The 16,606-nt window shown below is 37.1% G+C and overlaps 1 protein-coding gene and 1 pseudogene across 1 annotated transcript; both read left to right on the top strand.

The window, feature by feature from the left end:
- Positions 1–10,168: 10,168 nt before the first annotated feature.
- LOC115846180 (cerebellar degeneration-related antigen 1-like) lies at positions 10,169–10,702 on the top strand. Its single transcript, XM_030844675.1, is given in 1 exon segment — positions 10,169–10,702. A coding segment is annotated over 1 exon segment (531 nt). The 5' UTR covers positions 10,169–10,171.
- Positions 10,703–10,765: 63 nt separating this feature from the next.
- LOC115846179 (cerebellar degeneration-related antigen 1-like) lies at positions 10,766–11,625 on the top strand (annotated as a pseudogene).
- The last annotated feature ends 4,981 nt before the right edge of the window (positions 11,626–16,606 follow it).

Here is a 16,606-nt window from a genome sequence, read left to right as displayed (position 1 = left end):
GGTTCTTCAGAACCTTTTTTTTTTTTAGATCCCATATATATGTGTTAGCATACAGTATTTGTTTTTCTCTTTCTGACTTACTTCACTCTGTATGACAGTCTCTAGGTCCATCCACCTCACTACAAATAATTCAATTTCGTTTCTTTTTATGGCTGAGTAATATTCCATTGTATACATGTGAATTGTGGCCTTTTCAAAGAAATATAAGGCTTCCAGTGCTGTCATTTGAACTCATAGTTTTATAACACCTATCATGGTATAATAAAGCCAGTAGAAAAGGAAAAAAAAATTAGTAGCTTAAAAACACAACTGAAAAATTGGATGAATAAGCCCTCATTAAACCAGATAAAAAGAAACAGTGGCTTAAAAGCAATAACATGAACTTGGGTGTTATTTTGGAAAAAAAGTAATTTTTTTTTTCTTTGTGGTACTCAGGCCTCTCACTGCTGTGGCCTCTCCGGTTGCGGAGCACAGGCTCCGGATGCGCAGGCTCAGCGGCCATGGCTCACGGGCCCAGCCACTCCGCGGCATGTGGGATCTTCCCGGACCGGGGCACGAACCCGTGTCCCCTGCATCGGCAGGCGGACTCTCAACCACTGCGCCACCAGGGAAGCCCAAAAGTAATATTTTTGATTCATCATGAAAGTGAATAGTAGCCACCACGCTACTGTGTTCTACCCCAAGCAGTCATGTGAAACTATTTTCACTCTTAGCATCCTGAGTTTGGTCTCTCTGTTTTTCAATAAAAAGGAACTGGGGTCCTTAGATAGTAGCATACTTTAAAATCAACCTGAAACATCCTGTTCCTGGAGGAAGCAAGGACACTTTCGAAGGTGTCTGAGTTGTGGAATAAGAGTCAGCTTAAAGTCATCACCACTGGTCTATGAAAATTTGAACATTAAAAAAGTGATTTTGGTCTCCTGGAACCAATGGAGTCTGTGAACGGCCAAATGTCCATGACAATACTCAACAGGGGCGACATAAAGTAAGCAGGCAATACAAAATGCATATATGATCACAATCCTCAGACAAACTGTGTATTAGGACCATCTGAGTCTGGATATTAAATTGAATCTGTGGGCTTTCTCACCTGCTGGGGACTTGGGGGCAGATACAGCATGAACACCTGAGCTCGTCCTCATTTTTCACAATGCTGATGAGGATGGAAACTTTCTGATGCTGAGCTTGGTTCAAAATGGAGGCACCAATTTTGCTGTGTTCTTCAGGAATAAGACCCACGTATAAAAAGGTGGTTGCTGTAGTGCGTTTATACATGTCAGGACCTGTGTGGACTTTTGCACCTATATGTTCCTGGTGATCTAGGTACCCAAGACAAGCTTGGTTGCGATATGAAAAAGCTGAGACTTTATACCACACTCCAGGGAGGGAAAATGTGTTTTATTCACGAAAAATGAGAAATGCATGCAAGAAGGGAGACGACTTGGTGCTAACAATGGTAACCAGGAAAACATATGGTCTCAATAATTACTGGTAATGTGGTTATGAAATTAAGTCAACTATTAAGTTAAAGTCATAAAGTAGAAAGAGCATAGTGTAAACAACCAAAAATATTTTGAAGTCTAGAAAAGGGGCAGTGGTTCATCAAGAATTCAGCTTTGTTGATCCAGAGAACACCACATCATGAGGATAGCATTACTTACAGCTGTACTCCTTTCTAGGAACTTTGGGGGCAGAGTGATCTGGAGGAGGTGGTAAGGGAAATAAAAGTACAAAGTATGCTAAAGACCTTGTCTTTTGGGGGTGGGAACACTGTAGATGAATGATTATTTCTTGGCACTGATAAGAAAATGTTTCCTCAGTGCCTAGAGATTTGGGGCCCCATTCCCAGCTCCATTCTGGGGAAGGAAGGGTCACACTAACTGAAATGGAAGCAAAAGCTCTGTTGAGGAATCAGGCCTGGAGCAGTTGACAGAAACTTCCAGAGGAGCTTAAGGTCATGGACTAAATGCTGACATGCCCCCAAATAACTCTCAAGGAAATGAGAGACTGACTATCCTCTGTTAGAGAGGATCCAGAAACTACAGAAACTCGGGAAAGGTTTACATTGAGGTGATGTTGTCCGGCACTGTTATTAAGGAAGAACTGTAAAGAAACCTTTGGTTTGGGTGAGGGGTTAATATCAACCTCAATGTTAAAGCATTTTAGAACACAGTCAAAATTGTCCCTCTTCAATAGACATCAAATGCTTTAAGGTTTCCTGGTCAAAAATGAAGTCTGTTCCCACAGTTTTGTGACCAGAATGTTGCATCCCTGAAGACATAGGTCTTCCCTAATGGAAAACTATCATGACAGAAGAATAACTTATCTTCTAAGACAGGTATCTACACTCTTTGTGGTTGGGTAGGACTCCAGGTAAACATAGGAAAAAAGTAGGAAACAAAATAAATGAAAGTAGAGGAACAAATGCTGATTTATAAGGGAGTGAGGAAACCAGCCTGCCTGGAATAGATGGTCCATGGTCAAGTAGAGAACAGGAACGGTTATGGTTATAGGGATAAGGTCATGGAGAACTTGGATGTCAGGTGTAGGAGTTTAGATTTAGTTAGGAATTGAGTTGTATGGAGAAACTTATATTTTAAGGAGATGATCTGGTAGCAGTATACAAGATGGACAGGTGTAGTGAGAGACTGAGAGGTTTGTGGAAGGATATAAAATCTAGATGATGAAAGCCTGAGCAAGGAGAATGAGACTGGTAAGGAATGAACAAATACTGGACACATTTAAAAGCAGATGCTTTTTTTTATTACAGAAGTATTATATGCTCACCTTAAACATATTTTTAACATATAAATTTTTAACAATATAAAAATACATGAACTAAAATATGTATATATCAGTGCAACCACTCTTAGAAGCTATATTTCAAACTCCTAAACCACTATATAGGAAAAAGGAGGAAACACACTTTGACAAATCTAGGAAGAAGAAGAAAACCAAAAAAATTTAATTGACAGATTAATAATAAATACTTTACAGTTGTAATCTATGTAAAGGGTTTAATTATGAATTAAGAGGCAGACATTCTCAGATGAAGTTTAAAAAAATCGCATCACATGCTGTTTTGAAAAGATACACCTAAAACAAAACACAAAAATGTTGAAAATATGGGAGTGGATAAAGATACACCAGAAAAATGCTAACAAAAATCAAGTGGCGGGGGGAAGAAATGTAAGGCAAAAAGCATTAAATGGGTTAAAGAAGGTTTCTTTATGTTGTGAATTAACGCAATGCAGTAAGAAAATCATGAAATTTAACACAATGAAAAAGAAGTTCAAATATGTAAAGCAGAAAACGTTAAAAATAGGAGGCTGTGAAAAAACAACAGTGAGAGATTTTACATACTTTTATCTGAAAAATTAGATCAAGCAGTTAAAAAGGGAAAATCTAAATAACAACAAGTTTGATTTAATATGTAGAAATATAATATTACCAAACAAAAAGAAAATACACATTTGCTTTAATTGCTATGATTTGAAAAAGGTAAGGAGGCACTGCTCTAGGGACTTATTAATACAGAGATTTATATTCTAAATGAAATATCAACATAGTCAAAACATCACTACCAAGTCAGTTTTATTCCAAGAATGCAAGAATAGATCAACACTAGGAAATCTATTAGTGTAATTAATACATTAACAGGTTAAAAAGAATAACAATATTATCACCTTGGCAGATACCAGGAAAGGTCTTTGATAACATTCTATATCTGTTCCTGACAAAACTATAAGTCAATCAGGAATAAGGACCAGAAGGGCATTTCCATAACTTGAAAAAGTGTATCTATCAGAAACAATGGCAATCATCATATTTTAGAGTGAAACAATGAGTTACTTCTATTAAGGTCAAAAACAAGAGAAGGATGCCTACTCTTTTTTTTTAAATTAATTAATTAATTAATTTATTTTTGCTGTGTTGGGTCTTCGTTTCTGTGCGAGGGCTTTCTCTAGTTGTGGCAAGCGGGGGCCACTCCTCATCGCGGTGCACGGGCCTCTCACTATCGCGGCCGCTTTTGTTGGCGGAGCACAGGCTCCAGACGCGCAGGCTCAGTAGTTGTGGCTCACAGGCCTAGCTGCTCCACGGCATGTGGGATCTTCCCAGACCAGGGCTCGAACCCGTGTCCCCTGCATTAGCAGGCAGATTATCAACCACTGCACAACCAGGGAAGCCCCCCTACTCTTTATTAAGCCATATAAATCTGCACTGTCTTGGAAGTCATAAGATCTTTACCAATGTGCTAAAAATGAATAAAATTAGATGTAAACATTAGCAAGGAAAAGACAAATGTTTCATTATTTACTGCTGACATGATTGCATATCTAAGAATTCAAGATAACTAACTGGAAAAACCCCCACAGAACTGAGTTTACAAAACTCTATATTGTAAAGATGCCAATTTTGACACATTACTCAAAAGGTCCAAGGCACTTCCAGGGATTTTTTAGTTTTACAGAAGTTGATGAGTTGATTCTAAAATTCGTCTGGAAAAAGAAAATGTACAAAAACAACCAAGTAAATTCTAGGAAAAAAAAAGAATAATGAAGGGTGGACAGATTTCAAAAATATATTACAATGCTACAATAATTAAAGCAGTGAGGTACTAGCTCAGTAACAGACAAAAATTGAATAGAAAAGAAACATAAGCAGCATACCCATAGAGAGAATTCCAAATCAGTGCAGATATAATTCAATACAATAAATAAGTTGGGAAGACTAGCTATCTCTTCTGAAAAAATAAACATAGGTTCCTACTTTCCACCATACACAACATATATGGATTAAAGCACTAAGCTATACAAATATATAAACTAGTAGAGGAAAATAATTTTGGGTACAGAAGCCTACCTAAATATAAGACAAAACCAAGAAACTGTACACAAAAGATTACAATGTTTGCCTTTTTACATAATTAAAATCTATGCCAAATACCATCATAAATAAACTTTTAAAAAGACAAATGACAGGGGCTTCACGCAGTGGTTGAGAGTCTGCCTGCCGATGCAGGGGACACGAGTTCGTGCCCCGGTCCGGGAAGATCCCACATGCCGTGGAGCGGCTAGGCCCGTGAGCCATGGCCGCTGAGCCTGCGCGTCCGGAGCCTGTGCTCCGCAACGGGAGAGGCCACAACAGTGAGAGGCCCGCGTACCGCAAAAAAAAAAAAAAAAAAAAAGACGAATGACAGACAATGGCAACATATAGCAGACAAAAGGATACCAGCTCTAATATCCAGAGGCCTCCTACAAATCAAGAAGGAAAAAAGACAAATGATTCAACAGAAAAAATAGGCAAAGGATATGAACAAGCAATCTCCCACAGAAGAAATACAAATAGCTAATAAATATATTAAAAGGTGCTTAACTTCACTGGCGATTAGGGAAAAATAAAGGAATGAGATTCGATTTTTCATCCAAAGTGCTGACAAAAATTAAAAAGAATAATAGTGTCTAGCATGCTGGGAGGCAATTTAGCTCAAACTCTTTGATCTATCAATTACACTTCTAAGGTACTGGCCTATGAAAATACTTCTAAATGTGCAAAAGATAGATTCAAAAGACCATTTTTTATAGCATTATCTGTAATAGAAAAAAAAACTGCTAACAACCTAAAGATGTATCATGTGGAAAGAGTTGAATAAATTATATAGTACACCCTACTATAGAATTCTACTAGCTGTTACAATGACTTTCTATTGATCTGGGGATGAGAGGTATGGGTTGATCAAGTTGTAGATAGAATAACATGCATAGGATAATTTCGTTTTGTAAGACACACAAGAACACATAAACAGAAAAAGTACTTGGAAGATACAAAACAAATAATCATGCCTGTCTCTGGGCTGTGGGACTAGGAGAGGGATATTTTCACTTGCTACCTTATAAACCACTGTACTTTTTACTTTTATAATAAGCATGTATTACTTTTCTAACAGAAAAAGTAACATAAGCTCACTGTATAACATTTGGATTTTTAAAAAAACTGTAAGGAAACAGAAGAAAAGCGATATGAATTCTCACCACACAGAGGCATTAGTGTCACCACTTGTCTTTTCAGTCCCTGTTATGCATTTTTAACATACTTGAGATCTTACTCTACATAATTTGGGGCTTGTCTTTCAACTAAGATAATATTGTATTTTCCCTATAGAAAATTCAGAGAATAAAGAGACACAGAGAATAAAAAGCCCATGTATTTCCACCACCCAGAGATAATTGCTTAAGAAAATGTGAAATTCAAGTGCACAGAACTGAATTATGAGTCATGCATCCACACTGTCATAGAACATGCACACTGTTTCACTGACCCATGCCCTCTTTTATTTTGATCCAAGAACTTGTTCTTTTATTTAATTTTCATAATACTCATACAATCACTAAATAGTCAATGATATGTTTTTAGTTATAGAATGAATACCCACCTACCCACCCACCCATCAAATCTGAGCACTAGAATACTGACAATAACTTCCACCTACTTCTCTGATCCCCTCCTATTCCAACCCCCTTTCCTCAGCCCCAGTGGCCATTATCCTGAAGTTTTCCTTGCTATTCCTTTGATTTCTAATAAAATATTTTTAATCCCAAATATATATGTACACCTAAATAATATAGCCTTCAGTTTTACTTGTTTTTGAATAGTAAAAAAGGAATATTCTATTATATGTAGTCTTCTGGGACTTGATACCTTAATTTAACATGATAGAAGTAAAATCTACCCATATTATTATTATTATTTACCTGTAGTGCCTTCATTTCTCTGCTGTATAATATTCCATTGTGTAAATATACCACAATCCTTTTTGAACTTTCACTACTAATACTTTAGTGTATATTCTACTGGTCATTTTTCTGAAGACATTTATATAGTTTTCTTTCTACAAAATTGGAATATTATACATACTTTCATGTGACCTGTTTCTCTCACTACTGAGATCTTGTGAACATATTCCCATTTCAGTAAATATTCTTCTGAATATTAAATGACTGCATAATATGTCATCATATTGTTGCAACATAATTTTAGTTAACCACCCCCAACTGTCGGACATCCAGATTGCTTTTAATTTTTTTGCCATGATAAGCAATATGGATGCATATACCCTTTGACTCAGCAACTCTCCTTTTCAGAATTTATCCTAAGTAATATCTGAACATTTATGCACACAGTTATGTACAGGGCTACCACGTGGGACAACACAGTTTGTGTTCTGCACAACTTACACAATGTATGTGCTCATCACAGCAGTTTTTAGAATACAAAACAAATTGGAAAGAATTTAATGCCCACCAGTAGGAGACGAAGTAAATAAGCTATGTATTAAAATTATAATACAGATGCATGTTTACTGACATGAAATGTTTACAATTTATTAAGTGGAAAAAATAGGATAAAAGGCAGTATGATTCCATTTTGTAAAAAAAATTAACATACATAGAGTGTGGAAGAGCATACACCAAAAATTTTACAGTGTTTGTCTGAGTATTGAGTTTATTTTTTTAATTTTTTCACTTTGCTTACTTATATTTCAAAGTGTTTTCAACAGTAAAACTTGATTACATGTATAATAAAAAGATGAATAAATAATGAATTTTATGCACAATCATTTAAATATTTTTCCTGAATATAAAATACTTTCACACTGTAAGAACTTTCGCAGAAAATAAGAACATAGAGAAGTAAACAAAAATCACACATAATCCTACCCACCTAGAGATAATTAGTTCACAATCTCTAATGTGTGTATTTCTAGTCATTTTTCTCTGATTATATATATTTAAAATAATTGCAACCATACTCCATATAATCTTATATGCTGATTTCTCACTTAACATTATATAATATGAACATACCATAAATATTTTAATGGAAGAATAGTCTATCACACGGAAATAGCACATTTACTTAATCATGTCCTTAAAGTTAGACCCTTAGGTTTTTCTGTTTTTCACTATACCAAGTAACTATGGGAGGAATATCTTTGTGCATGAATTATCCATATTTTAGATCATTTCCTTGAGTAAATTTATTGAAGTGAAAATACTAAGTCAAAGAGTACCAACATTTTCGTATACCTTGATATATATTGCCAAAACTGTATTTACTATATATTTTAAGGCAGCATGGAGAAGTAGAAAAAAAAAGTCAAAATATGTGGATCCCATGCCCGTCTTTAGTACTTGCTGTTTAAGCTCTAGTTAGGTAAAAGTGATATAAAAACATCTGTCTTAGCTTAGTCACAAGGTTATTTTGATAATCAAATAAGAAAATAGATCCTCCAGCAACCATATATGTTACTTCCTCAGGAATGCTTTTCTTAACTTTCTGGACTCTTACAGCATCCTATACTTAATTTTCCTTCATGGCTTTACAACAACTGATAAATAATTGTTCAATTATTTGTACATTGTCTGTTTCCCCTAAATGATTTTAAGCTCCATTAAAATATGCCTGGCACACAGTTGACGCTCAATAAATATTTGTTGAATGAAAGAAAAAATGGATGGATGGAGATGGAGGAATGAAGTGACAGCACTTTGTAAACTAAATCATTAGACATTTATTTGGAAGGTATTTCAATTATTATTATTACTAATTTGTATAGATGATTCTAGATCTTTAGAGGTTCCTTGCCTAACCATAATTTCATTATGTAGCGTTAATGCTTGCCATGCCAGCCAGAGGCACAGGTAGCAACGTTGCTGGAAGCACCTGGTAGGAGCTGAGACTTGGAGAACCAAGTAGTTAGTTCTCTAGGTCACCAAGCTGGGAGTTAAGGAGTTGTAGTTACCATTAATCAAACACAAGGCAGTGGTCAGGAATCCAGGATGTCAGTGATATTTGAAGAAGCAGGTGGATCCTGGAGGTCAGAAACAAACTAATGGTAAATGGTCTAGATAGTAAGGTGCAAACTGGAGAATGGATTAAAGTAGATGGGAGAGTTAAATTCCAGGCATCAGTGCTCAAATCATGGAGTTATGAATATGATTCTAAAGCAAAGGGTACTTGAATTCAGTTCTCCCTTGTGTTATTTCTGCCCAAACTGAAAATGATATCAGGAAATGTTTGTGCCTAGTTCCATATACATGAGCAAGGAAATGATAGTAGCTAGTTGAGGAATGAGATTTGAGGAACACAAATGGGTTCTGATAAGTGACAGGATAAAGTGAGACCATTTATATATAAGATCTTATAATAATTTACACATAAAATGGGAGCAATCAAGCTTCGGATCCTCTAATTCTCATCTTGATTTTCAATAGCAGATATTATGGCATAATGGATAGGGTCATAGACTCTGGAAACAGGCTAGCTGTGTTCAAATCCCAGTGCTGTACTTTATTAGTTGTGTCCTTTGGACAAGTTACTTCACCTCTGTGTGCTAGATTCCTCATCTGTAAAACAGGGATGATACTATCTACCTCAATGAGTTCTTGTGAAGATTAAATGAGTTGATGCATGTAAGGACCTTAGAACAGTGCCTGGACATAGTAAATGCTATGTTAATGTTATTATTATTATTATTTATGTCACATAAGACCAAACAACAAAAATTGATGTTATAAAAAATGGATAAATACACTGTATGTCAGCTTTATCTAAAATAATAAAGTCTCTAAACAGGAATTTTTCTCATCAAAATAAGAATTTTACTTGTACCTAAACAGAGTTGACTGTATAAAATATATGAGCATTAGTAAATTAGCAAAATTTGTCACAGCAATCCCATCTATGTGTTTATTCTATAGAAGCTGTTTTACGAACACTATCTTTAAAAGTTGTAAAGAATGAATGCACATTTCCTAGTAGCAAAAACACTATTGAGCTGAAGTACAGTTGATCCATAAGATCTGGTCTATAAGAAGGAATGCCCTATTCAATTTTTTGAAGCTAATTCAACTAGAAGCAGAAATATTTGAGTTGGAAGGCTTGTATATGGAAAAATCTGAACATGGAAAGGCTCGAACTTGGGAAGACTAATTTTGAAAACGTCTGGACCTGGGGAAAGGTCGGAAGGCCTGAACTATGGAACATGTTAAAATACCTGGATATCGTAGACACTGGAAGACCTGAATGTTAGAAGACCGGTACACTGGAGACGTTGGAAGACGTGGATATTGAGCCTGCTTTTGGAAGACTGAGTAGCTGTTTGGAAGACATGGAGATGCTGGAAGACGTGGAGATGTTGGAAGACGTGGAGATGCTGGAAGACACAGAGATGCTGGAAGACGAGCAGATGCTGGAAGCCCTGGAGATGCTGGAAGACCTGGAGATGTAGGAAGACATGGATTTTCTGGAAGACATGGTTTTTTTGGAAGACGTGGATTTTCTGGAAGACACCCCTTTGTTGGAAGACATGGATTTTCTGGAAGACGCACCTTTTTTGGAAGACGTGAATTTTCTGGAAGACGCACCTTTGTTGGAAGACATGGATTTTCTGGAAGACACGGCTTTGTTGGAAGACGTGGATTTTCTGGAAGATGCCGCTTTGTTGGAAGACGTGGATTTTCTGGAAGACGCACCTTTGTTGGAAGACATGGATTTTCTGGAAGACGTGGATTTTCTGGAAGACATGGGTAGGCTGGAAGACATGAATTTGATGGAAGACACAGTTTTGTTGGAAGACAAGGGTTTGCTGGAAGACATGGATCTCCTGGAAGACGTGGATTTTCTGGAAGCCAGGATTTGATGGAAGACATGGATTTTCTGGAAGACTTGGATAGGCTGGAAGACCTGGAGGTCATTGGAAGACATGGATTTCCTGGAAGACATGGCTTTTCTGGAAGACATGGATTTTCAGGAAGACCCGAATTGTCCGGAAGACCTGGATTATTTGGAAGACATAGATTTGCTGGAAGACTTGGACGTTACTGGAAGACATGAATTTTCTGGAAGACGTTAATCTCTAGGAAGACATAAGTTTGCTGGAAGACCTGAATTTAGTGGAAGACATGAATTTTCTGGAAGACGTGGCTTTATTGGAAGACCTGGATTTAGTGGAAGACATAGAGTTTGTCTGGAAGACATGGATTGATTGGAAGACTGGATTTGGTGGAAGACATGGATTTTTCTGGAAGATCTGGATTTGATGGAAGACGTAGATTTTTCTGGAAGACGTGGACTGAGAGGAAGACCTGGATTTCTTTCTGGAAGACATGGATTGACTGGAAGACTTGGATTTTTATGGAAGACGTAAATTAGCTGGAAGACTTGGATTTGGTGGAAGACATAGATTTTTCTGGAAGACGTGGATTGGCCGGAAGACTTGAAATTGTTGGAAGACATGGATTTTCCTGGAAGATATGGATTTTGTGGAAGACCTATAATTGCTGGAAGACTGGATTTGCTGGAAGACATGGATTGTCTGGAAGATGTGGATTTTCTGGAAGACTGGGTTAGCTGGAAGACCTTGATGTTGTTGGAAGACTTGGAATTAGTTGGAAGACTTGGAGTTGCTGGAAGACTTGGGAGTCGTTGGAAGACCTTGACACTGGCGCCATTGGAAACCCTGGACATTGGAGACATTGGAAGCACAGGATGTTGGAGACATTGGAAGCCTTAGATTTTGAGGACATTCGTTATTCTGGACATTGGAGACTTTGGAGGCCCTGAGTGTTGGAATTAATGGATATGGAAGCCATGGATACTGGAAGCCCTGAACACTAGAGACATTGCAAGTCCTGTACCTTGGAAGCCCTAAACATTGGAAGGTATGGACAGTAGAAGACCTAGACATTTAGAAATCTTAAATCAGAATCCCTGGATATTGGGAGACACTAGAAAACCTGGATATTGACATATTCATGTTAAAAGACACAGAATTTGGAAGATGTACTTTTCAGGATTCTGGAAGTCAAGAGTGTTGGCAGCCCTGAACATTAGGACACCTGGACACTAAAAGATCGGGATATTAAGAGAGACCTAGTTATTCAAACACTGGGGATGTTGGAACACCTGAATGTTAGAAGACCAGGCTCTTGGAGATATTGAAAGACTTGGGCATTAGAGGAACTTGTGATGACAAGACTTTGTAAAATCAGGATTTAGAAGATACTATAAGTTGTAGGAACTGAATTATTTATGTGCTGGAAGATATTAGAAGAGCTAGACTTGGACACAATGAAATAAATGGACTCTAGAAGACCTGTAGCTAGGAGGTATTGGAGGATTGGGAACATAGAAAAATTGGAAATTAGAACTCTGGCCCCTGAAAGACAAGACCTGGAACTTGAAGATTGATTCTTGGAGTTATTAGAAGACCCAGACTTTTAATGACTCTGATATTGAGGAGTCTAAAAACATTAGCACTGGACATGCTGCAAGCCAGAGAGTAGAAGACATGGATATTGTAACATTTAGAAGATCTGGCAATTGGAGATATCAGAAGCTATGTAGCTCAGAAGACCTGATATTAGAGACACTGAAGAATTGAAAGGCCTAATCTTAGAGCTATTGGAAGGTCATGTTGAAAAATATTGGCAATGTTGAAAGACTATCATATTAGGACCTGATGTAACATTAAAAGACATAATAAGGCTACTCAGTCTTTATGACTATGGCATCTCTTTCACTAAAAAGTAAAATACAGAGAAAGGACTTCTTAGGAAGATGACAAAGAGGAAGCAGGGAAATTCAATTAAAAGTGAGTAGTTTCAGTGGGTTGGAACCTACTTCATAGTCTCAACGAACTGGGATTCTGGGGGTTTATTGATTGACAGCATGAGGAATGAGGAATTATCAAAGAATAAGCAACAACATGGCAGGGGAACTACTTGACTTTAGGTCAGCAAAAGCTTTCTGTAAAGGATCAGATAGTAAATATTTAAGGTTTTGCAGGCCACATGGTTTCTGTTGCAAGTACTAAACTCTGGCATTGTAGTGAAGCCTTAGATAATACGTAAATGAGTTGGGCCAGATTTGGCCCATGGGCCTTAGTTTACCAGGCTCAGCTCTAGATGCCAAATCTAGGGAATGGTAAACTTAACTACTTCCAGGCTAGCATTCACATGCAAAAGAATGGATAGAGCAATCTGAAGCCCAATGGTAAATAAAGATAGTATTTATGTGATGATATTTGGAGATGAAGCTGGCAAGAACCTAAGAATGTAGTTTAGATCTCCAATTAATTGTTTCAGGGCCCTAAACAAAGAGATTTGTATTCAGAGCCAAAATTAAGTGGGTAGCATTCAAGGCCCCTGGCCAGGGGCATAAGGTTCAGTGAGGATGCCCTAATTTAGTAGGTTGGAAGCTTAAGAAGAAACTCACAAAAAATATTTTTTTAAAAAAAAGAAGAAACTCACCCCTAAAGACTGGGGTTATCCTGCCAAGACTAAGCACCACTCACCCAAAGAGAGACAGAGTCCCCAGCCAGTGAGAGACAAGAAGCCAGTGGCAAAGCCTTCATTCTATGTCCCATGTTCTTGTCATCATACCACTGCCAAATAATCAAGAGCCAACTCTAGGTGCTTGCAGTGATGGAGAACAGGAAGGAGATTACAGCTTGGTAGGCTCATCTCAGGCACTCTGGCTTCAGATAATCTGATTTCTGATCTTACCCATCCAAGACTGACAAGCTTAAGAGAGCAGGATTGAGCTATAGGCCAGAAGATCTTTAGTACTTAGATAGGGCTGAGGAAGAGAGGTACTATCACATATATTGCATAAAAGAGAACACTGGTAGATAAAACTGGTTAAGGTACACTGGGATTAGGCCTGGACTTAGGTTAAATAATGGAATATATAGACAAGGGGCAGCCATTGATGATTTTTGAACAAGAAAGTACCAGAATCAGAATTGGGCATAAGGAAAGTTAGTCAAGCAGCAAGATGCTGAATGCCAAAGACCACTAGATAAATACACTAGAACACCGAAGACTCCAAATTAGAACACTTAAAAGGTTGGGATGTGAGTTATAACATTACAGTTGAATTAAGGTTGAACTAAGTTGAATTACAGTTCTGTTGCTCAGCACATATAGCGTCAGAGTTATGATGAATACTCAGAATTCTGAATACCACTATTTCAAACTTCTTGATTGCCAACACAGAATACATGAAATATGAGGAAGTTCAGAAGTTAGTTATAAGGAATTGTCTTGTTCTCACCTAGTAAGATTACTTAGACATCCAATTTTTCTCAAAGGCAGCTGAGCTAATACTTTGTGGTTTAAGCAAAGTAGGTCCTATATAGCTTTATCTTTGGCTCCTATAACACAGAGTGACTTTATCTTAAAAGTGGGATCAAGTGGATGAATTAGTTTCTAAAGAATAGGAATACATCCATGTGAGAAAAGTCATTACTTCTAATCACTATTTAAATAAATAACCACATTATAAATATAGTATATAGAATCTGTAGGTCAAGGTGTAACAGGGACGGAGGAATTATTGTTTCAGGTATCTCTCATAAGCAAACAAAGAAAAATATTTAACATCAATTTTTAGTCATTCTCTCTTCTTAAAACCATCATGCATAACTTATTTTGAGGGAAATTAGATAAAATATCAAAATGGTAAAATTTGGCAAAGAGTAAACGATCATATTCTAATTCTATAATGATTATTCATGTTATAATAATAATAATAGCAACAATTTATTGAGCGCTTACTATGTGCCAGGCACTGTACTAAACATTTCATACAATCTCATAGCAATCCTATAATGCAAGTATTTTTGACCCTGTTTTACAGATTAGAAATTCAAGTTTGAAATGGTTTAAAAACATGGCCACAGTTACATAGCTGGTAATTGGCAGGGAGAGACAGGATTGAAAGTAGGCAGATCTGTCTGATTCCAAAGCCTAGGCCCATGCTGACTTCTCACACCCCAATAGGCCAAGGGTTATCCTACCAGGACTAAGCACCATTCACCCAAGGAGAGGGAGTCCCCAGCCCAGGGCAGACAAGAAGCTGTTGGCAAAGCGCTAACTCTAACTCCCATGTTCCTGTCATTAGGGCACTCATCATACCACTGCCAGTTAATCAAAAGCCAACTCTGGGTGTTTGCAATGATAGATTAATTATATCTTTGGCTTTATGTAGTAATGCAAGAAAAATGAAGTGCAGTGTCTCAAGCACACTAGATTCATATTTAATTTCTCAATATTTGTTATTCATGCTAATGAAATGTACTATTAATCCTTTCATCTATTTCTACTTGATTTTATGGTTCCCAAGAACATATACATTCTGTTCATAGCACATCATATTTATTTCTGAATTCTTAGAAAAACAACCATAACAAACTGACATCAAAGGCCATTAAAAGGTAATAAAAACTATGCAAAGTTCAGTGAGTAATGTATTTCACAGCACAAATATGACCCACACACTCTTAGACTATACACACTGTAGAAGCCCTTTATTAGCATTCAGGTGCCGGCAGCTATGTAATCCAAATGCGTAGTTTAAAGAGCCTTCTCTGCATTTTGATCTTAAAAGATTTTAAGTAAACAAAAAGCTCTTTTTTAATGTAATGCCAGTTTTCTAATATTTTCTACAAATTTCAGCAACCTGGACTGTCCTTTCTCTCTACCCCCTTTTTCTTTCTTTTTTTCTTCTTGCAAGTTTTTAAATATCTGCAAAGGAGGAAATTACCATGCACTTCATAACATTGACCACAAGAATTTACCTGAACCATTTGACAAGAGAAAGATTCTTTCCGCTCAAACTGTGTATAAAATATACTAAAAGAAATTTCAATTTTAGGGACTATTCTTAACTTAAAAAAGAAAAAAGAAACACCCATGTACATGGCACTGTTGTCATTAATTTCTATTTCTACCACTTAGCCTAAACCAACTTTCACATCCTCCTATAAGTTCTGCTGACTTGTTAAACTGAACCATATTAAAATGTTCTTTTACCCTCACCAGTGATACTTCTCAGATTATTTTAACTGGATATTGCCTTAAACAAGAATTAGACCTATCCCAATATTTTATTTCAAATGGCCTGGGACCTAGACAAATGTTTCCATATATCAAGCCAAAGTCCAGGCATTCCTACCACAATCAAAATCATACAACAGTCAGTTTCCCATTGTATTATTTTATACTAATTGGTCCCGATGGATGCTATTCAACTCAAAATTTGATTTATCTAATTCTGGTCAAATTAAGACAAAAAAAATGGCCAACAGAATAATCTCAATAAATGGCAAAATTATCAAGAAACTACATTCTTTAAAAGTATATGGAGGGCTTCCCTGGTGGCACAGTGGTTGAGAGTCCACCTGCCGATGCAGGGGACGCGGGTTCGTGCCCCGGTCCGGGAAGATCCCACATGCCGCGGAGCGGATAGGCCCGTGAGCCATGGCCGCTGAGCCTGCGCGTCCAAAGCCTGTGCTCCACAACAGGAGAGGCCACAACAGGGAGAGCCCCACGTACCGCAAAAAAAAAAAAAAAAAAAAAGTATATGGAACTACTGATTATGCTGGTAAAATAATCATTAACTTAAAAATATTTACCTCTAGGTATGATTAAGAGTACACCGATTATCCATGGAACCTTGAAACAGTTAACACAGATTTCTCTGCTTTGGTTTATGGAAATGACACAAAATGTTAAAGTGCTTTACTCACAATATCTATGCA

The sequence above is a fragment of the Globicephala melas genome, chromosome X (genome assembly GCF_963455315.2).
Source record: "Globicephala melas chromosome X, mGloMel1.2, whole genome shotgun sequence".
Classification (NCBI taxonomy): Eukaryota; Metazoa; Chordata; class Mammalia; order Artiodactyla; family Delphinidae; genus Globicephala; species Globicephala melas.
Note: the sequence above shows the minus strand (reverse complement) of the source record. Positions and strands in the feature narration are given on the sequence as shown.